The 24,959-nt window shown below is 43.7% G+C and overlaps 1 protein-coding gene across 3 annotated transcripts in view; it reads right to left on the bottom strand.

The window, feature by feature from the left end:
* The window catches only part of LOC123997124 (fibrillin-2-like), a 93,600-nt gene that overhangs the window by 67,643 nt on the left and 998 nt on the right, over positions 1 to 24,959 (bottom strand). The window contains exons 1-6 of one of the 3 annotated variants that reach the window (XM_046301195.1): positions 22,649 to 22,764; positions 20,156 to 20,474; positions 12,986 to 13,068; positions 11,281 to 11,388; positions 2,020 to 2,115; positions 1,813 to 1,908 (exon numbers count right to left, since the gene is read on the bottom strand). In XM_046301195.1, coding sequence (XP_046157151.1) covers positions 1,813 to 1,908; positions 2,020 to 2,115; positions 11,281 to 11,388; positions 12,986 to 13,068; positions 20,156 to 20,340 — 568 coding nt within the window. In that variant the 5' untranslated portion in view covers positions 20,341 to 20,474; positions 22,649 to 22,764. Of the gene's footprint in view, positions 1 to 1,812; positions 1,909 to 2,019; positions 2,116 to 11,280; positions 11,389 to 12,985; positions 13,069 to 20,155; positions 20,475 to 22,648; positions 22,765 to 24,959 lie in introns of those variants that run through there. The other 2 variants (XM_046301196.1, XM_046301194.1) reach the window with 2 other exon arrangements.

A 24,959-nucleotide genomic window follows, 5' to 3' on the forward strand; every position in this document is an offset into this window, starting at 1 on the left:
ATAGACAGTACATCGACAGAGGAAAACACCCACACCTACTGTAACTATAATGTACTGTCAAAGCACCCTCTGGGCTTGGTTTTACCGTAACACCTCACTTCAAAAACCACTAATTGCAACCTTGGAGAGTCAAAGATTTATCTAGCTGGACGTCTTCACAGGACAGAGTAGTAAAATCTCTGGTAATAATGACATGTCAATTCTCACTGAGTTAAGGAAGCCCTGGGCTTAGGTGAGAATTAAAGCACATCTCTCTTTAGGTAGATGTGGATGATTGAGGAGGCTATAGAGGGACAGTTTTACAGCCTCTCCCAGACTTCAACGGACACAGTGAGGAGGTCGGGTCAGCGCCACACACGCAAGTGCACGCGCACAAACGCACACACTTTGAGGCGGTGGGAGGTTTGCTGGAGGGCTGAGGGGGTCCGGTGGTCTCCCTTCTCTCAAGACTGTTTTTGTTTGGCCGCGCCTCGCTCTGTGTACACAGCTGGGGAATCCATTTTTACTTTTACCCCCTGCCTCTACCTCCATCCCTCCCTCCTTCCCTCCCTCGCTCCACTCCTGGAGCGAGAATCGTATTGTGTAGCGAGAACCGTATTTTTTATTGGCAGATTTCTGTGAGCCCTCCCCCTGTTGTGTTTTCCAGGAGAAAGGGGAGGTCAGGGGAGAGGTGGGTTAGGTGAGGGGAAGGGGTCGAGTCATTGGGCTGTTAGGTCTAGCTGGAGGCCACACTAGGTCTGTGACCACTATGGGACAAGTCTGTCGGTACATTTTGGGGACGAGCTGAAATCCAATTCATTAATTGACAAACGCAGATCCCTTTTTCTGAGGACCTTTTGACTCATGAATTGGAATTGCAGTGCTCTTCCAGAATTGACTGAATTGAAATGGCATTGATCCAGACCCTACTGAGACACTCCCCCAGTGACACATAGCCCCTCCTCTTGGCTCTTACCTCTTCCTAACCATTCATCTTAGCTTTAGCCTCCACAGAAGGGAGTCCACTATCCACAAATATTAGACAACCAGATTACAGCCAATGGTCAAGTCCAGGGAGACAGACCCCCACCGTGTCTGTATGTGTGCACTTACTGTATGCAGTCACACTACGGACACACTATGTCTAGACTGATATGAAGTTCATATATGCAGTAGATCAAAGCTTCTAAAGGTCCTGGCTCACTATCTTCCACAGCACTGGTGGGTGTGTTGTGATAAAGCGGGGGGGCAGTCTGTGTCGCCACATGATTGTGTGGCGTCTCTCATCAGAGTCCCAGGCACTGTTGTGATAATGTCTCTTTCTGTTCGAGGTTTTCATCAACTCTTAAAAGAACCAATGGAGGTCGATAGGTGGCTTCTTTAGTGTTAAAAAACAACGTGTTTCAGTTATAGTCCTACAGCGTTTCCCAACTCCGCTCCTCCACTACCCCCAACAGCACAGGTTTCTGTTGTTGCCCCTGACACGCACACCTGAGTTGAATCAGGTTTTTTTTGACGGGTGCGACAACTAAAATGTGTGCTGTTGGGGGTACTGGAGGACCGGAGTTGGGAAACACTGATCTACACTGGAGTCGCCCATCCCTATATACACTTCAAACACTTTGGTTGTGAACACTAAATATCAAGAAACATTCCTCTGTCAACTTCAATTTATCCTCCAAGAGTCATTGAATCGCTCTACATATCCAGCCTGTGAGCAGACACAGGGTTTATGGGATGAGCCAGGATCCTGTGTTGATCATGTAAACCGTCTATGAGCAGACCTGTGGGTTTACAGTAGAGGTGAAGTGGGATGACTGGGAAGGCTCTTACCTCTCTCGCACTGCGGGCCAGTGAAGCCGTAGACACAGGCACATCTGTTGGGCCCAATGCAGCGCCCGCCGTTCTGGCAACCATTCTCACACACAGCTACAGAGAGGAGAGGGGAAGAGGCGTGTTAGGGTTCTGATACAGCCGGACAGAAAAACACACACACGATAGCCGGGGGAGTGCGGTGTTCAAAGTGAGGTAGATACTCACGCTGTCCACAGTGGTTGCCGGTGTAGCCTTTCTGACAGGAGCAGGAGTCCTCTTGGCAGCTGCCTCCGTTCATACACCTGACATTACAGCTCTGCACTGTGGGACACATACAGGGGTCAACAGACGCAGCCAGGGAAAACTTGCTACTGCTAGCCAAGAACCTCAACTCAACCAGCTGGTCACACACACACACACACACACACACACACACACACACACACACACACACACACACACACACACACACACACACACACACACACACACACACACACACACACACACTGACCTCCAAAGGGAACTTCAACACCTCAGGTGCTCGGTTTAACTTGGAACATCATTACAGTTCAACTCCATATTTGTGCAACAAGGATCTAGTATCAGACCTGTGCCAATAACTAACAGTTAGTCCAATGCCTGGTAGTGACAATTGGGTACTGACTGTCTTTTACATACTGGTATTTGGGCTGTGACAACCTTTTAGTTTAACTCAACTATATCAACACTCACTTTTCACTATGACCGTTTTGTAGCCCGCTCGACTGCAACAGAAACGTCTGGGCTGTATTTGTGTAGGGCTAATTGTATTAGTCTATTTTTGAGCACTGTACTGCCACACAAGGCCCAGGCCGCAGTTTAATCAAACAGACCGTGGAGGCTATAAGTTGAGCCAGCTGTGTCCTATAGATGGGAATGTGCTGAGATCAGAAAGCTTCAATCCTGGCGGAGCAGCATTCTTAGAACTCTAAGCAGCAAGCTTTCCACAGACAGAGAGACAGACAGAGACACTCAGTATATTCGGGGGAAGTGGGGAGATGCTCTATCCAACCAGATCTGTCAGAGACCAGCCAGCCTACAGCCGAGACCAGCCAGCCTACAGCCGAGACCAGCCAGCATATAGCAGAGACCAGCCAGCCTACAGCAGAGACCAGCCAGCCTACAGCAGAGACCAGCCAGCCTATAGCAGAGACCAGCCAGCCTATAGCAGAGACCAGCCAGCATATAGCAGAGACCAGCCAGCATATAGCAGAGACCAGCCAGCCTATAGTAGAGACCAGCCAGCATATAGCAGAGACCAGCCAGCCTACAGCAGAGACCAGCCAGCCTACAGCAGAGACCAGCCAGCATATAGCAGAGACCAGCCAGCCTATAGCAGAGACCAGCCAGCCTATAGCAGAGACCAGCCAGCCTATAGCAGAGACCAGCCAGCCTATAGCAGAGACCAGCCAGCATATAGCAGAGACCAGCCAGCATATAGCAGAGACCAGCCAGCCTATAGCAGAGACCAGCCAGCCTATAGCAGAGACCAGCCACCCTATAGCAGAGACCAGCCAGCCTATAGCAGAGACCAACCAGCCTATAGCAGAGACCAGCCAGCCTATAGCAGAGACCAGCCAGCCTATAGCAGAGACCAGCCAGCCTATAGCAGAGACCAGCCAGCCTACAGCCGAGACCAGCCAGCCTACAGCCGAGACCAGCCAGCCTACAGCAGAGACCAGCCAGCCTACAACAGAGACCAGCCCATAGCAGTGGTAAAATGAGAGGGCTTAGTCAGTCTCCCTAAAAACGCAGAACATTTCATGAGACTACTTCCACAGTAATTGATTCTGGCAGATGCCTATGTTTCTACTCAGCCTGGGTAAAACGGTACATGATGCCCATGCAAGCCGTTGATTGGAAGTTGGAACACCCTTCTCCCTCTCTCTATCTTGCTACCATCTTTAATTACTGTCATTCATCTCTTTTTCTCTAGCTTGCTGCCATATTTAATTACTCTCATTCATCTCATTCTCTAGCTTGCTGCCATCTTTAATTACTGTAATTCATCTCTCTAACTTGCTGCAATCTTTCATTACTGTAATTCAGCTCTCTTTCTCTAGCTTGCTGCCATCCTTAATTACTGTAATTCATTTCTCTTTCTCTATCTTGCTGCCATCTTTAATTACTGTAATTCATCTCTCTATCTTGCTGCCATCTTTAATTACTGTAATTCATCTTTCTCTATCTTGCTGCCATCTTTAATTACTGTAATTCAATTATTTTTCTCTATCTTGCTGCCATCTTTAATTACTGTAATTCATCTCTCTATCTTGCTGCCATCTTTAATTACTGTAATTCATCTCTCTATCTTGCTGCCATCTTTAATTACTGTAATTCATCTCTCTATCTTGCTGCCATCTTTAATTACTGTAATTCATCTCTCTTTCTCTACAGGCTGTGATTCATGAGGTGGTGAGGGGATACAGCATGTCTGGATTTCCTGGACCCCTTCTTCGCCTATTCAGTTTTTCTAGAACTTCCAGTTACTGTAAAATGACCCAGTAGTACCATGCTGACTGACTGTGCACAGCAAACCTAGCTAACGCCCAGTCTGACTCTAGGCCTGGCTAGCATCTCGTGCAGACACTTAGTGATGGATTAGCGTGAATGCCTTTGGACAAGAGGTTTATGAGTTTCTGTACAGGTCTGCACGGCATGAGGGAAGACCGATCTTTTCTCCCCAGACTCAACCTCAGCTCAACTCAGAGCTCCAGGGCAGTGGGCCATATCGTTTAACTCCCACAGAATTCAGGCTAATCTCTCAGGCCAACAGGGAAATGAAACATGAAAAATGACTCTATTGACTGATTGCAGCGCCGAACCTCGATGCACTACAAGGGGGAAAACAACTAGCGAGGACACAATTTTCCCCCACAATTTTTCATGACGTAATCATGCAAACGTTTCAGATCGGGAGAATTCGTCAATTTTTCAAATGTCTCTCATCCGTTCCAGAAAAAATATTCTAAATAGGTCATAAAGGGAGGGGCGAGGGGGGGGATTGGAAGAACATCAGACATGGCTGTAGACTCAGTTTACAGAACTTTTGTGTTACAGCACGTTTAGGGTTGAAGGGGTTCATGTGTTTTCTCTGTAATGGGGGGTTGGTGGAAATAGAGGGGGTGGAAGGGGGAATAATCTCACTGGCTAGACCAGCTACCCCCACCCCCAGATGAGGAGAGATGGTACATTCCTGTGACCGGTGCCTAGAATGCCACACGTGCAGGAGGTTGGGGTCCCACAGGACATGAACCACAATGCACCTCTGTGTGGCTGCCCTGTGGGTCGGCCTGCATCCTCCACATCTGTGAGTTTTTTATTTGATTTTTGACGGTAGGTAAACTAGTGGTGGTGGGGTTGGAACACTGAGGGACTTTATGGCTGTGTTCTGTTCTGTACGAACTTATACACAGCTCCTGGGATCAGTGACATGTCAATGTCAGGTTCACTATGGAGATGGCATGCTGTGAAATACACAGGCTGGTGCTGAGACTTTGATGAACCGTGTCTGAAACGATTCACAGCATCACGTTTTTCATCGTCATTTCAAATCAATTTGGCTTATGTAAGAGTGTAGTCTAGTGTCTTGTGTAGTATATATATATATAAAAATTGGAGACCTCTTACACTTCAGTGTTGTGATGCAAAAATCCTAGCAAAATGCTTGGCACACAGAATTTAAAAAGTATTGTCAGATATTATTTATCCTAATCAGACAGGTTTTTTACATGGACGATACATTGGAGATAATATAAGACAAGTACTGGAAACAATAGAACACTATGAAATATCGGGGACACCAGGCCTGGTTTTCATAGCTGATTTTGAAAAGGCTTTTGATAAAGTAGGACTGGAGTTTATATATAAATGCCTAGAATATTTCAATTTTGAGGAATCTCTTATAAAATGGTTAAGGTTATGTATAGTAACACTAGGTGTAAAATAATAAATAATGGCTACATCTCAGAAAGTTTTACACTATCTAGAGGAGTAAAACAAGGTTGTCCACTATCGGCATATCTGTTTATTATTGCCATCGAAATGTTAGCTGCAAAGATTAGATCAAACAATAATATTAAGGGATTAGAAATTCGTGGCCTAAAAAAGGTGTCATTGTACGCTGATGATTCATGTTTTCTTTTAAAACCACAATTGGAGTCTCTCCGCGGCCTCTTAGAGGATCTAGATACTTTTGCTATCCTCTCTGGATTAAATCAGAATTATGATAAATGTACCATATTACGTATAGGATCACTAAAAAATGCACATTTTACATTACCATGTAGTTTACCAATTAAATGGTCTGACGGAGATGTAGACATACTCGGTATACAAATTCCAAAGGAAATAAATGATCTCACTCCAATAAATTTCTATAGAAAGTTAGCAAAAATAGATAAGATCTTGCTACCATGGAAAGGAAAATACCTAAATACCTAATACCTACCTACTCTATTTGTGGAAAAAATCACCCTGATTAACTCCTTAGTTATATCACAGTTGACCTATTTGCCTATGGTTTTGCCTACACCTAGTGACCTGCTTTTTAAATTATATGAACAAAAAAATATTCAATTTTATTTGGAACGGCAAACCAGATAAAATTAAAAGGGCCTATTTATATAACGAATATGAATTCGGTGGGCAGAAATGATTAAATATTAAAGCATTAGACCTCTCACTAAAGGCATCAGTCATACAAAAGTTATACTTAAATCCAAACTGGTTCTCTAGTCAATTGGTACGAATGTCTCATCCTATATTCAGGAAGGGCCTTTTCCCCTTCCTGATTACACCTGCTCACTTTCGGTTGTTTGAAAAGGAAATAATCTCCAAAATATCTTTATTTTTTAAACAAGCCTTAGAAAGTTGGTTGCAATTTCAGTTTAATCCACCTGAAAGGACGGAACAAATAGTACAACAAATATTGTGGTTAAATTAAAATATACTATTTGATGAAAAAAATGTATTTACTGAACTTCAGTAAACACATTTGATTAGTAAAGTTACATCAAATAGGGCTGGTTTTCCAGATACAGATTAAGCCTAGTCCTGGAATAAAAAGCATGCTCAATGGAGAATCTCCATTGAAATAACATTTTATGCCAGTGCTAAATCTGTGGATTAATCTGTGCTAGGAATCCAGAATAAATTAACTGTGGCAGCGATTAGGATTTCCAAGAATGGGAAGCCAAAGCATTTTTTCTGGGGCTCTTCGGTCTGTGTCACAGATCTACAGGTATATAATAGCACTTTCCCAGAGTTGAGCTGTGCTGAGCCTGTATGGACCCCGTTAGTTGACAGCTGTTTCCGAGGGACTCGGAGGTAGCGTTCACGGACATTAGAGGGTAATTATAGTTATGGGAAGAGGTCTGAGATGACTGGACTGATCCTGGGCACAGCAAAGCAGATCTATTGGTCAATAGTCCTTTATATTGCCTATATCCATTTATTTGTCCGGAACCATGTCGTAACAAAGTGTTCTCTTTATGTACTGTTGTGTTGTCTCTCTTGTCGTGACGTGTGTTTTGTCCTATATTTTTATTGAATTTTTATTTATTTTTAATCCCAGCCCCCAACCCCGCAGAAGGCCTTCATTGTAACTGACTCGCCTAGTTAAATAAAGGTAAAATAAAATAATGATAATCAACAGGTCTCCCTTGAATACGAGATGGGTAATCTCAATAGGATATCCTTAATAAATAAAGGATAAAAAAATGCGATGCCTGGACATGAACACACAGCCATATAACTATGGTACGTGGATAAACTAAGCACGTCCTCTCACTGTCAACTGAGTTTATTTTCAGAACACTTATGTGTCAATATTTGTATGAGCACAACAAGATTCAACAACTGAGACAAACTGAACAAGTTCCACAGAAATTGAATAATGTGTCCCTGAACAAAGGGGGGGGGGGTCAAAATCAACAGTAACAGTGCATTAAGAGTGGGGTAACAGTGCATTAAGAGTGGGGTAACAGTGCATTAAGAGTGGGGTAACAGTGCATTAAGAGTGGGGTAACAGTGCATTAAGTACTGCAGTGCATCTCCTCCTCATGGACTGCACCAGATTTGCCAGTTCTTGCTGTGAGATGTTACCCCACTCTTCCACCAAGGCACCTGCAAGTTCCTGGACATTTCTGGGGGGAATGGCCCTGGCCCTAGCCCTCACCCTCCGATCCAATAGGTCCCAGACATGCTCAATGGGATTGAGATCCAGGCTCTTCGCTGGCCATGGCAAAACACTGACATTCCTGCCTTGCAGGAAATCACGCACAGAACGAGCAGTATGGCTGGTGGCATTGCCATGCTGGTGGGGCATGTCAGGATGAGCCTGCAGGAAGGGTACCACATGAGGGAGGAGGATGTCTTCCCTGTAACGAACAGCGTTGAGATTGCCTGCAATGACACAAACTCAGTCCGATGATGCTGTGACACACCGCCCCAGACCATAAAGGACCCTCCACCTCCAAATCAATCCTGTTCCAGAGTACAGGCCTCGGTGTAACGCTCATTCCTTCGACGATAAACAAGAATCCGACCATCACCCCCGGTGAGACAAAACCGTGACTTGTCAGTGAAGAGCACTTTTTGCCAGTCCTGTCTGGTCCAGCAACTGTGGGTTTGTGCCCAACGTTGTTGCCGGTGATGTCTGGTGAGAACCTGCCTTACAACAGGCCTACAAGCCTTCAGTCCAGCCTCTCTCAGCCTATTGCAGACAGTCTGAGCACTGATGGAGGGATTGTGCATTCCTGGTGTAACTCGGGCAGTTGTTGTTGCCATCCTGTACCTGCAGGTGTGATGTTCGGATGTACCGATCCTGTGCAGGTGTTATTACACGTGGTCTGCCACTGTGAAGATGATCAGCTGTCCGTCCTGTCTCAGGCATCTCACAGTACGGACATTGCAATTTATTGCCCTGGCCTGATCTGCAGTCCTTATGCCTCCTAGCAGCATGCCTAAGGCACATTCACGCAGAAGAACAGGGACCCTGGGCCTCTTTCTTTTGGTGTTTTTCAGAGTCAGTAAAGGCCTCTTTAGTGTCCTAAGTTTTCATAACTGTGACCTTAAATGCCTATCGTCTGAATGCTGTTAGTGTCTTAATGACCGTTTTAACAGGTGCATGATCATTAATTGTTTATGGTTCATTGAACAAGCATGGGAAACAGTGTTTGAACCCTTTACAATGAAGATCTGTGAAGTTATTTTGGATTTTTACGAATTATCTTTGAAAGACAGGGTCTTTCTGAGTTTATAAAGAGCTTGACCAAAAACATGCTGCTGATTTCTTCCAAGTTGTTCCGACCTCTACATTCCAGTTGTGGCCTCTGAGACATAAAAGTGCTATCAATAACCTGACCAATGACTACATTTCAAGAGACCGGGTGTAATTAAGGGAAGGGAAATTGACAGTATTTCAAAACAGGTCTCCATTTAGTTTTAAGCTTGTCAACTGCAGTACATTAGTCTGTAGAGTCACCCAAAGCGGTATTGCATCTCACTTAAAGGGGAAATGCATTCAAAAATGTGATTTGCTGTGTTTTATACATATTTCCACACTATGAGGTTGGAATAATACTGTTAAATTGTGAGTTATGATAATGTCCTTTCAGTGTAAGAGCTGTTTGAAAAGTCTGCCTGAAATTTCTGCCTGTTTTGCATGGGTGGGGTTTTGGACCGCCTGAAGACATCACCAGGCAGTATAAGTTAATAGACCACTAACAAAGAGATTTTTCCTTTTCTATGCCAATAACAGCTTGTTTTCTGGTTACAAATCCCTCCCATTAGGCTCCTCCAATTAGGCCACACACTATAGACCACTCCCACGGAAATCCTAGCAAAATTATTGCTTGAGAAATAGCTTCTGCTAAGAAACTAATTTTGTACATTTTTGACCATTTTACTAAAAAAAACAATGACAGTAAGGTACTTAATTGTTACCCAGAAATGATTCGATATTGAGATAAAAAATTGGACCTTTAAAACGGCCTGCAAATTACTGTAGTAGGTGTCTAAAGCTTTCTGTGGTCCAACTAAATTCATGCAGAGAACCATGTGAAAACTGAATACCCCCAGTGAAATCCCTACAGTATCAGAACATATGGAGGATTGATCTAGACAGACCAGGTTTTAATGCGTCTACTGGTCGTTATAGGATGGATCAAACATAGCTTTGTTGGACAGAAACTCCCCGGCACTAGACCGCTGACCTGTATGAAACCTGTATGAAAGTTGCAACCACTTTGTCAGTTATTTCCCAGAGCTGGCTGATGGGTGTATTTATGCCATGTTTAATCTTAGCAGTTATTAACCTGCGTGACCCTTGACCCCATTAAATCTTCCAGAAGGCCAGAAAGAGAGAACGGCCTTTAATGATAGACACAACTCAGTGTTGAACTACAACATTTCTGTTCCGTTTGCCAAGAAGGTTGAAACGGAACAATTAAAACGGGACAAAACAAACACCAGACCTGGAAAATCCCAATACTGTAAGGTAGGTGTGTAAAAAGGCCATAAATCCCCTGTAAGAGAGCAGAAGCGGTGAGTGTGACAATCAGTTTGCTACAGCTCTATGGGAAGCTCCTGCCTCAAGCTCCTCTCTCTCTCTCGCTAAGGGAAATGACTTCATACTGTTTCATACTGTTTCCCATCACTAGGCCTGTCTCCAACGTTCAGCCTATGGGGGGACGTTAGCCGCTCAGACCCCGGTTTTGAGAACTGTTTTCCCAGCACATAAAGCTGGCGTCTGGCCTCTCTGGGGCGTTCGACCAGTATGTGTGGACTGTGGAGTAGATCCTGTTTCACACCTCAGGGCCAGATGGGCCGGCCCACACTCAGTGCTCAGTGTGTGTGTACGGAGGCCTGAAAGGGCTAGGCGTGATTGACGAGTCAGCCCCCGCCCAGCCAAACAGGTGAGCATGCTATACACACTCAGTAAGTGCTGTAAAACTGTTCCTAGCCTAGTGGGCTAGGCTAGGAGCCCCAGGCATGTGCATTAATCCTCCCAAACCCTTTGACCTGGAGGCTGAGTCTGGAGCGGCTGGAGGCTGTCAACCAGGCCACGCTGTCTCTGAGGCAGCATTACCCTGACATGTTATAGCCCTCTGGGGGGAGGTCTGGCCAGACAGGCAAAGCCATGGATATACAGAGTTAACTAGGCAAATGGGAACAGTCCCACTGGGCACACACTGGATCAATGTTGTTTCCACGTCACTTTAATGAAATGACGTTGAATTGTCGTCTGTGCCCAGTGGGATATTGTTATGGTACATTTGGTGGTGCCGACATGGATGTCTGATCTGTAGAGTGTCTATAGCTGTGGTGGTCCATTGTGTGTGTTAGGTTGTATTGGGTGGTGTTTGGGTGTATTTGGGTGGTTGCTGGAGAGTTGCTGGGAGTGGGGTTCGGGGATGTAGGGTGCTGGGTGTTAGGACTCACTTCCGGCTCCGGCTCCGGCCCCACAGCTGGGGGAGAGCTGGCCACTGCCGCAGGTGCACATGTTGGGTCTGGAACAGAAGCCATCACCGCACGAGTTACGGCAGATCGCTGGGAGGAGAGATAGAAGAGAAGTCAAATATATTTCTAGATTAACTTTGGCCTAGCCAGCCAAAAGAGGATGGACTGAGCTCTCCTCTTGGCCTACTCTTTGCACACAGATTTATGTTAACTTGTTATGGATAGGGGGCAACATTTTCACGTTTGGATGAAAAGTGTGCCCAGAGTAAACTGCCTGCTACTCAATCCCAGTTGCTAATATATGCATATTATTAGTAGATTTGGATAGAAAACACTCTGACGTTTCTAAAACTATTTGAATGATGTCTGTGAGTATAACAGAACTCATATGGCAGGCAAAAACCTGAGAAAAAAATCCAACCAGGAAGTGGGAAATCTGAGGTTGGTCATTTTTCAACTCATTCTCTATTGAAGATACACTGGGATATGGGTCATGTTGCACTTCCTAAGGCTTCCACTATATGTCAACAGTCGTTAGAACCTTGTCTGATGCTTCTACTGTGAAGTGGGGCCGAATGAGAGGGGAATGAGTCAGAGGTCTGGCAGAATGCTTTGAGCTCGTGACGCTCGTTCACGTGAGAGAGAGCTCTGTTCCAGTGCTTTTCTACAGATAAAGGAATTCTCCGGTTGGAACATTATTGAAGATTTATGTTAAAAACATCCTAAATATTGATTCTATACTTCTTTTGACATGTTTCTACGGACTGTAATATGACTTTCATCTGAACTTTTGCCTGGACCTGCCCGCGCGTCTTGAGTTTAGATTGTGTACTGAACGTGTGAACAACAAGGAGGAATTTGGACAGAAATGGACTTTATGGAACAAATCAAACATATATTGTGGAACTGGGATTCCTGGGAGTGCATTCTGACGAAGATCATCAAAGGTAAGTTAATATTTATAATGCTATTTCTGACTCATGGCTGATACCTTCTTGGGTTGTGTTGGTCTCTGAGCGCCGTACTCAGGCGTTGCATGGTTTGCTTTTTCCGTAAAGTTAAAAAATAATCTGACACAGCGGTTGCATTAAGGAGAAGTATATCTTTAAATCTGTGAATATCACTTGTATCTTTTATTAATTTTTATTATGAGTATTTCTGCGATTTGATGTGGCTCTGTGCAAATTCACGGTTTGTTTGGAGGCAAAGCCAAATATAAACTGAGGTTTTTGGATATTAGTATGAACTTGATCGAACAAAACATACATGTATTGTGTAACATGTTGTCCCAGGAGTGTCATCTGATGAAGAATATCAAAGGTTAGTGATCAATTTTATAATTATTTCTGATTTTTGAGAGTCCTCTCTTTGGTTGGAAAATCGCTGTATTCCTTCTGTGACTAGTTGCTGACCTAACATAATGATATGTTCTGCTTTCGCCGAAAAGCTTTTTTGAAATCGGTCACGGTGGTTGGATTAATGAGAATTTTATCTTTAAAATGGTGTCTAATACTTGTATGTAGCGGAACCCCAGTCCTAGACAGGTTAAGCACTTTCTGATAAGTTCGTGGAAAGCTCTATTTGATATGACTCATTTGATTCATACAGGGGTTTTATAGACTACCAGTGCAGAGGCAACCTGACTTTCAGTTTATAGGTATTGTGACCATAATGTCTCGGTACTTACGGACAATACACTGGTTCCCTCCAGGCAGAGTCTTCCAGCCAGGGCAACAATAGGAGTGGAAGCGAGAGCCACACACATTGGGCCTGCAAGACAGGGAAAACAAACTCAGTACTCAACAGAGCCCCAATATAATTTAAGAAAATCCTTCAACAAACACACATGGGCATGAATTATTTTCCAAGCGCTCACAGACCCTGGCGACCTTTGCTTTCATTCTAAACAGCTCCAACGTTGACGGTAGGCATTTCTTGTATGGCTGACACGAAAATACCTGTTTGTTTTTAGACATACTCAATGTAAACTTCCCAAGAAACAGCAGATATATATAAACCCCTTTCTCTAACCCCCCCCCCTGGTCTCTGCTCCTCTGGCTAAAGTCCTGCACCTCCTGGAGTCCAGGTTCCGCCTGCTGATTGATCGGGAGGCTTAAAAAAAAGTGACTGGACAGGAAGCTGCCCTGATCACTGACACATATACGAATCATCAAACAGCTCAGAGAGCGACTGACTGGTCTTCCAGATTAGCTACAACATCCCCTTGAGGGACCATTCCAATCACATCCACACATAACGGACCTGGCCTCAAGTACTCTAACTACCTTACGGAGGTAGTGACTCAGAGCTCAGTCAGAGAGTCGAATGAAAGGGCAAGACTGTAGTGTATACAGTGCATTTCCCTTTGGAATTCATCCAACTCTGTAGGACAATATTATAACCAGGGGGTGGAATTCACAGAGAGCTATAGTAAACTGAATCTCAGCAGAAGGTGGATTTGGGCTGCTCTAGATGCATCCATAACTAAGGGAACATCTACTTTTCCTTCATGCAACACAAGATGATTGTCCGCCTCCTCTTCCTTTCTAGACATTAACCGGTGTCTGTCAGTCACCTGGGAACAGACTAGAGCAGCTGTAGTTTGGATCGTTAGGACAACAGAAAGGAGAGCACACCTCCAACAGCATTACCAGATGGCACAAACACAGAAAATGAGGGAGAGTGGGAGAAAGAGAGAGCGAGGGAGGGAGAGAGAGCAAGAAAATAGAAGGGGGAATGTAAAGGGTAAGGGAGAAAGAGTGAGGCAGAGACAAAAGAGATAGCGATAGAAAGAGATTGAAGAGGAAGGGAGGGGAAAGGAGAGATGTAATGAAATGAAGGTTAGGAGGTAAGAAAATACAGAATTTAGGGATGGGGACCAGTAGGAGGTAAAGGAAAACAGGTTTATGTTAAGGAGATGGAGGAGGAGGAGGAGGAGGAGGAGGGAGCAGAAAACAGAGCAGTAGATATGGAAACAGAGAAAGGGGCAACACTAGCAACCAGAGGCGAACCCATGAGGGGCTGCACTTTCGGGTCATAGGCCTATACAAATATTGAGGGGGCTTGAAAAATGCTGTTTTAACATACACAAACAGCGCAAGAGCGCAACATTCCAACAATTAATGCAGCAAAACTGCTTGCATGCTACAGTCAATCATCTCTCTACACAGGTTAGCAATTCCTCCACTCATTGAAACCTGGATATGCCAATTGACAACATGCCCCAGCCAAACCAGGGTCAACCCAGTAATCCCACACATATCGGTTTGGCTGGGTTTGTTGTTCCTGCTCTCTCCTTCAGGCTAACCCCAGCCTCCTTACAGGAGGAGAGTACAGAGTTCAGCCCTTGGAATTTGCCTCAATATTGAAACGCCATGCTGTTTTCAGCACTCAATTTAAAGAGGATTAGTTGGCTGAAGTCTTTGATGTAGCCTCTTGGCCCATAGCACTCTCATTATAATTCATTAATAGTAATAAAACAAAGATGACTGCACACAGCACAGTAGCCAGGAGAACTATTAAAACCACAAAACAAAAGCACATTCTATTGTGACCTAAAAAAACCTTGGTTTAGATTGAGAGATTGTTCTAGATTTCAGACACAGCAGCTATGGTATGGAACTGGAAAAGTTGCTGTCAATGAGGTCAAATGGGACTTGGTATAACCCTAGTGAAATACTTTCAGAGCCCAACTGTTAGGAAAATACCTTTACCCTGTTGTTTTCCAAAGGCTTAGAGCTCAAAGGCTTTCAGAAGAAACATTTCATTGCGTCTATGTTCTCTAGGACGTTCCCTCTTGTTTAATAGTGTAAGATGGTGAAAGACACGACAGAACCTCAAACGGACCAGATCTTCAGACTTTTTCTCAGTCCTTTGATCTTACAGACCAACATATAATCTAGAGGCCTTCTGGGGGCCACAGGATCATGGCTAGAAAGTGCAAACTCAACAGTTATGAGACAGAGTGCCAGAGGCTCTTCACATGGAGGATTCCAGGGGAACAGAAGGTCAGAGCCAGACATTTCAGAGGCACAGAAGGGGCCATGCTGGGACTAGTGGGAAATTAGCTGGGCCGATGGGGGTCTGTAAAGACCACAGACTGGATTTCAGGCCAGGACAACTTTAGGTCAGTTGGAGGAGGTAATCCAACTGGGAAAGGGGGGATGGGGGCTACAAACCCTTCTAAAAGGTCAGAGGTCAGCTCACTGGCATTTGACCCTGTCGGTAGATTGCTACCCTTTTCTGCCCTAAGATATTTGGACTTGCTTCTTTGTCAGATCTGGAGCTGATAGGATTCACTGAGTTAATCTTCATCTTCATAACTCTGGGAAGTTGTTTGGCCTGCTTTAGTGTTAATTCTAAAAACGCCTGAGAACGTTTTTTTCTTCTTATCTCTCACTTGACTCATTTGAACCCTGAGCTCATACTGTACTGGTGTAAAAGGGGGCTGAGATACAGTAGCAGTCAAATGTTTGTACCCACCTATTCATTCAAGTGTTTTTTATTTTATTCTTTTATTACTATTTTCAACATTGTAGAATAATAGTGAAGGCATCAAAACTATGAAATAATACATATGGAATCATGTAGTATCCAAACAAGTGTTAAACAAATCAAAATATATTTTATATTTGAGATTCTTCAAAGTAGCCACCCTTTGCTTTCATGACAGCTTTGCACACTCTTGGCATTCTCTCAACCAGCTTCATGAGGGAGTCACCTGGAATGCTTTTCCAACCGTCTTGAATTAGTTCCGACATATGCTGAGCACTTGTTGGCTGTTTTTCCTTCACTCTGAGGTCCAACTCATCCCAAACCATCTCAATTGGGTTGAGTTCGGGTGATTGTGGAGGCCATGTCATCTGATACAACACTCCGTCAATCTCCTTCTTGGTCAAATAGCCCTTACACAGCTTGGAGGTGTGTTTTGGGTCATTGTCCTGTTGAAAAACAAATGATAGTCTCACTAAGCGAAAATCAGATGGGATGGCGTATCACTGCAGAATGCTGTGGTATCCATGATGGTTAAGGGTGCCTTGAATTCTAAATATCAGACAGTGTCAGCAGCAAAGCACCCCACACCATCACACCTCCTCCTCCATGCTTCACGTTAGGACCACACATACGGAGACCATCCATTCACCTACTCTGTGACTCACAAAGACACAGCAATTGGACAAATTTGGACTCATCAGACCAAAGGACAGAATTCCACCAGTCTAATGTCCATTGCTCATGTTTCTTGGCCCAAGCAAGTCTCTTCTTATTATTGGTGTCCTTTAGTAGTGGTTTCTTTGCAGCAATTTGACCATGAAGGCCTGTCTTCTCTGAACAGTTAATGTTGAGATGTATCTGTTACTTGAACTCTGTGAAGCATTTATTTGGGCTGCAATCTGAGGTGCAGTTAATTGCCGATTTCTGAGGCTGGTAACTCTAATGAACTTGTCATCAGCAGCAGAGGTAACTCTGGGTCTTCCTTTCCTATGGCAGTCCTCATGAGAGCCAGTTTCATCACAGCGCTTCATGGTTTTTGCGACTGCACTTGAAGAAACTTTCAAAGTTCTTGAAATTTTCCACATTGACTGATCTTAATGTCTTACAGTAATGATGGACTGTCGCTTCTCTTTGCTTATTTGAGATGTTCTTGCCATAATATGGATTTTGTCTTTTACCAAATAGGACTATCTTCTGTATTCACTTTTAACAAGGCACCTGTTAATTGAAATGCATTCCAGGTGACTATCTCATTAAGCTGGTTGAGAGAATGCCAAGAGTTTTGAAAAGTTTGGTGGCTACTTTGAAGAATCTCAAATATCCAATATATTTAGATTCGTTTAACACGTTTTTTGTTACTACGTGATTCCATATATGTTATTTAATCGTTTTGATGTCTTCACTATTATTCTACAATGTAGAAAATAGGCCAAATAAAGAAAAACCCCGGAATGATTAGGTGTGTCCAAACTTTTGACTGGTACTGTATATGTATGGGTTTAGAGGGAGCAGGACGAGGGAGGGCGGTCTGCATGGGCCAAGCAAAGTCCGAATGGGCTTTGAATAAGAATAACCATCAAGTGTGTTGTCCATGTTTTTTTCCCGCTTTTTTTATGAGGCCCATGTGAATTATGGCCAAACTTACGATGTATGTGATAAACTATAATGATAGGCAGAGTTGTTGCGAAACTTGAATCCCTCCCACCAACTCCATAAACAAAAAAACATACATACATTGTGTCCTAGGGCAGATGGAGCGGATAGATTTCTTGTTTTGCCTCTTTCTTCAAGGATGACAGAAAATCTAAACCACATTAGCTCGACCACATGCCACATGTACCCCCTGAAATGGAGGTTCTGTCTTTTAGGTCTAGCCTGAATGTATGCATAAAATGCAGACACATAAAAATGAAAGGAACTCTAATGCATGAAAAACACAGGAAAATGGGTCATCCTTCATACATTCCAAATGTTCCTCTCAGACTTAGCGAGCTTGCCCTTCCTTCCTCTTCCCCTCTTCAAAATACCAGCTGATGTATCTAAAGCTTTATTGGAGAGAACGACCGGAACATTCTAGAATATAGGAATTATTTTCTTATGGGTTAGGCATGTACCAGGGAATCCTCTGGGGAGACCAATTTACCTTGGCAGGAACCTGAGTGGCTGAATGCACTTCTCTACTTTGAGAAAGACTACCAAGTGAGTGAACGTCCAAAGCATCTCCCCTGAGCAGAGTTTTGGCTGCCTAGAAGTCCCAGTCTGGACCTCTTCCCTCCCTCTTCACATGCAGGAGACCTTATTAGCCTGCCTGAAAGGCCGTTTCGTTCGTTCTTTCTGGCATGGCTGGTTATGAGCCACAAACTCACTATTTATTTTACTTTCCCTCGCCCCACATCTCTTTCCCTCTCTCCTGTCCCTCTCTCTCAACCTAGAGCCCACCACTTTACAGAGCCTCCCAGGTTGTACAGTATAGTATCAAGGTAATTGAGCAGGTCCCAGGACCCGGGCCCATGGTATAATCAAATTCCACCCATGTGTAGACGTCGAATTGCACGCTGCCTAGGAAGTCAATAAATCAGACACTCAACATCAGCCAGTCCAACAACAAACCAGCAACAGTAGAGTCTGAAACCCTGGTATGTGTTCACATAACAAAGTGTAATGACCACCATTAACATAATATCTCTCCCAGAGAGAATCTGATGCTGTACAGAATGTGTAATGGAAGACTTTCCAATGTCATGTCATTATGTTGTGTGGGGAGGGGACCATGGATAATCTTTATATGTTGGGTGCAAATACTTTACTCTATCAACAATTGTGGAGTTGAACAAAGTGATGGGAAAAGTCCACCGGGTATGTTACTCGCCATGAAAACTAAGGCAATCGTTTAATGGGAACAGCACGAGTTTACGCAACTGTTGCATTCGCTGCAATATTATTTCATATCTAATCTAATCTTGACACCATGCAACACCATTCTGCTTCACTGAGTAGACCAGAGCAGCCCACTACGTGTGTCTAAGTCAACCACAGAGTGAATGTGACACAGGTCAGGCCTGAAGTGGCCTTGTGCCTAGCTGGTTCACAGACAAAATGGCTCCATTGAGACTTGTTTGGCTCTCCGATATACAGGGGATCCATTTACGTCCGGCAGAGAGGTCCAATGGCTGCCAAATTAATCACACTGGCTGACAACGCAGACACACCTGTTTGTTCTGTGCAGCGTGAATCATTACTGAACATTTAAGAAAACAGCAAGTCAGTCCTATGTGTGCATTACCCTACCCTGGTCCTGCACTGCAATGTTATACTATTTCATTCCATGATGGCTTAGCTCTCTCTCTCTCTCTCTTTCCCTCTCTCTCTTTCCCTCTCCCTTTCACTCCTTTTCGCTCTGCCATGAGTTCTGTTGTTTTGTCACCTGCGAAAGTGAAACAAATGTCCCTTGTCGTGGCCCCCAGAACGATCTGAATACTCCCTTCCCCGCGTTGGGGCGCAGGGGAGCCATAAGCAGGGACAGATGAGAGACTGATTGGAATAACTGATGCAAACATTTGAGAATCGTCCCAACAAAACATCCTTTGTTTTTCCAAACAGAGGAAACGAACAGTAAAAGCTCGCCGTCCTCCATTGACAGACACCCCACCCAGTCCCTGGGGAGATGGGGGGGTTGAGGGGAGACGGTAGGGATGATGATGGAGAAGAAGGGGGAGGAGGGAGGGTTCTGTGGTTTCTATAATCCACCCCACTGAAACACTCGAACACCACCCCCATTTGTGATTTCCCAATTGACTGCCCATTTACCCTCACTACGAGTGATTCGCTCAAAACAGTCTTGCTAATAAACTTTTCCCTGCAGTCTTCAGCCCTATGTGTTCTCCAGCTAATACGCCTAACAGAATGCCTACTTGCCTAGGTTTGGGTCATTGCGTTCACTCGACAAACCTTCATGAATGACCCAACCCCTTTCCCTAGACTCCATTTTGCTGTAAATACTCAAGTATCTCTCAATGTTGCAAGCAACCTTTTAGCTTCGAACATGTGCTGTATTTGGGAGAACAATGATGTATTCAGCATTATTTGGCTGTAGTAAGGCTATGTTGGCCTTAGCCCAGGAAGCACAGCAGTGGAAGAAAGAGTTGCCAAGACAGCTCAATGGGGAAAGCTAGCCATAAACTAATTGTCCAAATGTCCACATTCTAAACCTAATTATATTACCATGTTTCAGTGGAGCAGTATGGTTGAACTCAAAGACAGACAACCACCCAAATGCTCTTTGTGTCAATCAACATAAATAATTTGCAGTTCCTGCCTAAACAAAACTCAGCAAACAGAGAACTCCAGAAACTAATCTCCTTACCCTCTGAGTGTCTCCTGGCCTCTCCGGCGAACCCTCTGCACCTCCCTCTCGTCAACCTTCCCCGTGAAGCGGCTGGCTTGGTACCCTCCATCTCCCGCTCCTGCCTGGCCGTACGCTGTGTGGACCGCGGCCCAGCAAACGGCCGCCCATCCCAGCAGCAACCGGGCCAGCTTCCCTGCTCCCATTAGCTGCTCTGTGTGTTTCTGCGTAGCCCTGCTGCTGAAGACTACTGGATGATGTCGCTTGTTCTTCGTTGACGAGTTACACTCACGTATCTGTGGACCTGTCCCAGTCCCAGTATGCACTCCAGGGTGGGGGGCTGGAGGGGGCAGACACAGGGACGTACATCAGGGTTTTTGGCCTCCCGCAGACATGTCAACCATCTCAACACAAGAGTATGGGCTACAAGAAAGGTACTTAGAGTGGAATGTGTGCCGTTTCAAGTGTGCAGAAAGAGTAACGGGTTGCTGTGCCAAATAACAGTGAAATGTATTTTTAATTGTGAATTGTTGAAAAGTCAACTGTTTTATTTAGAGTGCCCCCCTTTCCCCAAACTCCCCACCCCTCTTTCTCCCTCTTCTCACTCTTAATTTGGAAAGGCTTCAGTTAATTCCTCATCAACATCAAATTAATTTCTAATAATTTATCTGGAAGTTTACTTTTACAAGTCTGTTCTGACTGCATTAGAACATATTAAGTAGAAAAACGTTCATGTTCTCTCATTAAAAGTCAGCTTTAAGACTGAATGATGGGCCCCCAGTGATATATAACCACAGTTTAACCCACATCAGGGGGTTACAGAGCAGGAAGGAGAGATTTTCCCTTCAATAATGGAAGACAGTTATTGGAAGAAAAGGAGAAGAAAAATAGCCTCCATCCCTGACTACAATCACATTTAATGCTAGATGAGTGATAAATTATTGGTAACAATACTCTCCATTCCTTCCCTCCATCCCTTTCTTTCTTTCTCTCTCTCTCTCTCTGACTACAATCACATTTAATGGTAGATGAGTGATAAATTATTGGTAACAATACTCTCCATTCCTTCCCTCCATCCCTTTCTTTCTTTCTCTCTCTCTCTGACTCAGAGACACACACAGCAAGCACACACACAGACAAACAAACTTGAATTTGCTTTACATAAAATATAATGTTGAAATGTTGTAGCCAGAAATCATTATACAGATTTCCTTAGATTCCTTACACAAGTATTATCATCATGTGTCATCCAATTTGTAATATACAGAAAGTAATCTACATAGAAAGTCTAGATAATATAATATATGCCATTTAGCAGACGCTTTTATCCAAAGCGACTTACAGTCATGTGTGCATACATTCTACGTATGGGTGGTCCCGGGGATCGAACCCACTACCCTGGCGTTACAAGCGCCATGCTCTACCAACTGAGCTACAGAAGGACCACTAGATAGAAAGTATTCAGATTTTTTTCATCTTTCACAAATTTGATAGGCTACAACGACATCCTTAGTGGGGGAAAAAGTTAGTGTCTTCATTTACAGACGGCTATGAGAGGGAATCAATGTGGGCGCGATCAATCCGCCAGACCGAACAAAGAAAAATGCCTGATCAATTACCTATGGATAGGTCACTAATTACCACAGCCACAAAGTCATAATTCCCGCCCATTTATACAATTTATCTTCTTAAATTCTGGTTTTAAAACTAACCCTAACCTTAGTCAAAACCTTAACTACCCTGCTAACCTTATGATTAACCCTAGCCTTAAAATTAAGACCAAAAAGCACATATTGACTTTGTGGCTGTAGTAACTAGTGACAACCCAGTGCAACCTTTCTCAACTCAAACGTCAAATGACCGGTGAACTGTTTCCATCGCAAGAAATACACATAAAACGTCATTCGGTTCAAATGTATATGCAACTTTATTCGCCTTTGTATTAACTATGAAAAAAGCGTTCCATAAAACGACAGAAAAAAACTAAATAGAACAGTGAAATTAACAATATCCGACGGGCTAAACATTTTGGCACTATAATGAAGGCATTTTCTCAGCAACTTTTTGAATGGGAGAAAATCGGCAACAATGACCTCGAAGTGGACGACAAAAGGTATAATCTCTTGAAACAAAGTTGCAAAGTAATACAGTAACAATGCTTGATAGTAGGCTATAACCACACCTTTCGTGTGTGAAATATCATAAAACAGCATTAATACTCCTAAAGAATGTACAACGAACATCGGCTCGCAAATCGGCTAATGACAATTTAGCAGCCACTAAAAAATACCGGTAAAACAGATGTAGCAGCCTTGCCTAAAACAATCATAACCGGAACAGTTTTTATATTTCCTTTCAACCGTTCACCTTTTGAATAAGCAAGTAAATGCACCTTACTTTTGCTTTATAGCACATGCAAAACATTTATCAACTCGGGTAAAACACCCCTAGGCCTATGCAACGTAATAGTGAATTATTGATAACCAGTGTCATAAATCAATAGTAGCACAATACCTTACAATTGTTGCAGTGCCTCGAAGTCGAGGAGCCCTGAGTCGAAATTTGAAATGAGATATGTGCTCCAGAATGGGATATTGAACTATAGCCTTGTGAGAAGAAGAGAAAAGTTAGGGAATTGCCCTGATTGGGAGAGGGGAGGTGCTTTTTTAAGACACACAGAGAGGGGGGTTACTAACGGACCACAGGACAAACCCACATTCCCGTAAGACTCCACTGTTATAAAGGGTGGGCAAGTATTCAGACAAACCTCTGACATCGTTTTCCAACTACTTTCCTTCATACCTGTGTAATGAAGTCACGTCTAATAAAGCAAATGGTCAATTAGATGAAAGCAATTAGTCTACTAATAATCCTCAACCTATGGAACATGTTAAAGATACCTAACCTATTGGCCAGGTTAGTTGATGTATAGAATTCCATCCTTACCTCCCCAAAAGGTTGGTATAGTTCCATGGTTTTTGATTACTTTGTCACATGGAAGTGATTTGTGAACATTTCCAATCAGATGGAATAAGGTCGTTATGTCTTTAAAGTCGGTGGACCCCCCCCCATGTCATTTATCACAGGCAGTTTAGTACATTTACATTGAAAACAAATTGAAATGACATGTTATTGCTATATTGTATGTATATTGTGTGACAAGTTTACGCATTCTATTTAGAAAGCATTGCTTTTTATTGCAGTAGCCCACAGGGCAGTGATTGACGTATCCTTATGCATTGCTGTGACTGTTGATAGGAAGTGGACCAAATTAACTGGGGGCCTTGCCATCTGGGTGGTATATTGGAGAAGCAGCTGAGCACATCCCAATTGTTGGGGCCTAAAGAGTTGACTGATACCCCCTGTTTGTCTAAGGAAACAGGTTTGGAAAACAGTGTTTGTCAGGACTGCCCTAAAATAGTCTCCTCACCACTCCTCACCATGTTTCGTAAGTTGGTTGTAAAATACTGTCTTCACACAACGCATGAAAATGCTGAAACTCACATCATACTGTAATTAGGGAGTACAACTTCAATGGAGTTATGCCTTTTGAGAATAAAGGACTTGGTAATAAAATGAGTGGGAAGGTCAAATGCCAGTACTCCTGATATACAAATCATGTAGATTTCCTTTTGTTCTGTTGGGATCGTTTACATTTAGATTGTGGGTGTTTCCCTATACATTAGATTAACGGACACTCCCAAGCCTTCATAGATAAATGTGTTCACGCCAGCTGGCATGGCCAGGCTCTAAAGATAATATAACTAATTGGGGAAATTTGTATGAAATCATGCTTTAGCACCCCTTCTCTCTCTCTCTCTCTCTCTCTCTCTCTCCCTCACACACACACACACACACACACACACACACACACACACACACACACACACACACACACACACACACACACACACACACACACACACACACACACACACACACACACACACACACACACACACACACACACACACACACACACACTTTTGCCGACGCATGCCTATACCACTTGTCATGGAACATGGAATTACACACCAGACCAGGCTTAGCCTTGAACATGCAGCAGTGGAGTGACTGGGATGATTTGTGATCCTATTGGGTCTTCCAATGACTCTCTTACAAGTGTGGGATGGGAACCCCACTGACTGTCTTCCATCCCCCTCCACCACCTCAATCAGCTAAACAGAACCACATTTCCCCATGTGATCTGGGGTAGGGTGAAAGCACCACTGTCTGTATGGATTGTACAGCAGGAACCCAGGGAACTAGTTTAACTACCCCTGATAGAAATGACACTATTTGCCATGCACTGTAATTTACATACACCTTAGCCAAATACATTTAAACTCCGTTTTTCACAATTCTTGATATTTAATCCTATTAAACATTTTCTGTCTTAGGTCAGTTAGGAACACCACTTTATTTTAAGAATGTGAAATGTCAGAATAATAGTAGAGAGAATTATTTATTTCAGCTTTTATTTTCCTTCATCATATTCCCAGTGGGTCAGAACTTTACATATACACTCAATTAGTATTTGGTAATGGTGCCTTTAAATTGTTTAACTTGGGTCAAATGTTTCGGGTAGCCTTCCACAAGCTTCCCACAATAAGTCCCTCCTGCAGCAAAGCACCCCCACAACATGATGCTGCCACCCCCGTGCTTCAAGGTTGGGATGGTGTTCTTCGGCTTGCAAGCCTCCCCTTTTTTATGGCCAAAAGTTATATTTTTGTTTCATCAGACCAGAGGACATTTCTCCAAAAGTACGATCTTTGTCCCGATGTGCAGTTGCAAACCGTAATCTGTCTTTTTTTATGGTAGTTTT

Source organism: Oncorhynchus gorbuscha, linkage group LG15, assembly GCF_021184085.1.
Source record: "Oncorhynchus gorbuscha isolate QuinsamMale2020 ecotype Even-year linkage group LG15, OgorEven_v1.0, whole genome shotgun sequence".
Lineage (NCBI taxonomy): Eukaryota > Metazoa > Chordata > Actinopteri > Salmoniformes > Salmonidae > Oncorhynchus > Oncorhynchus gorbuscha.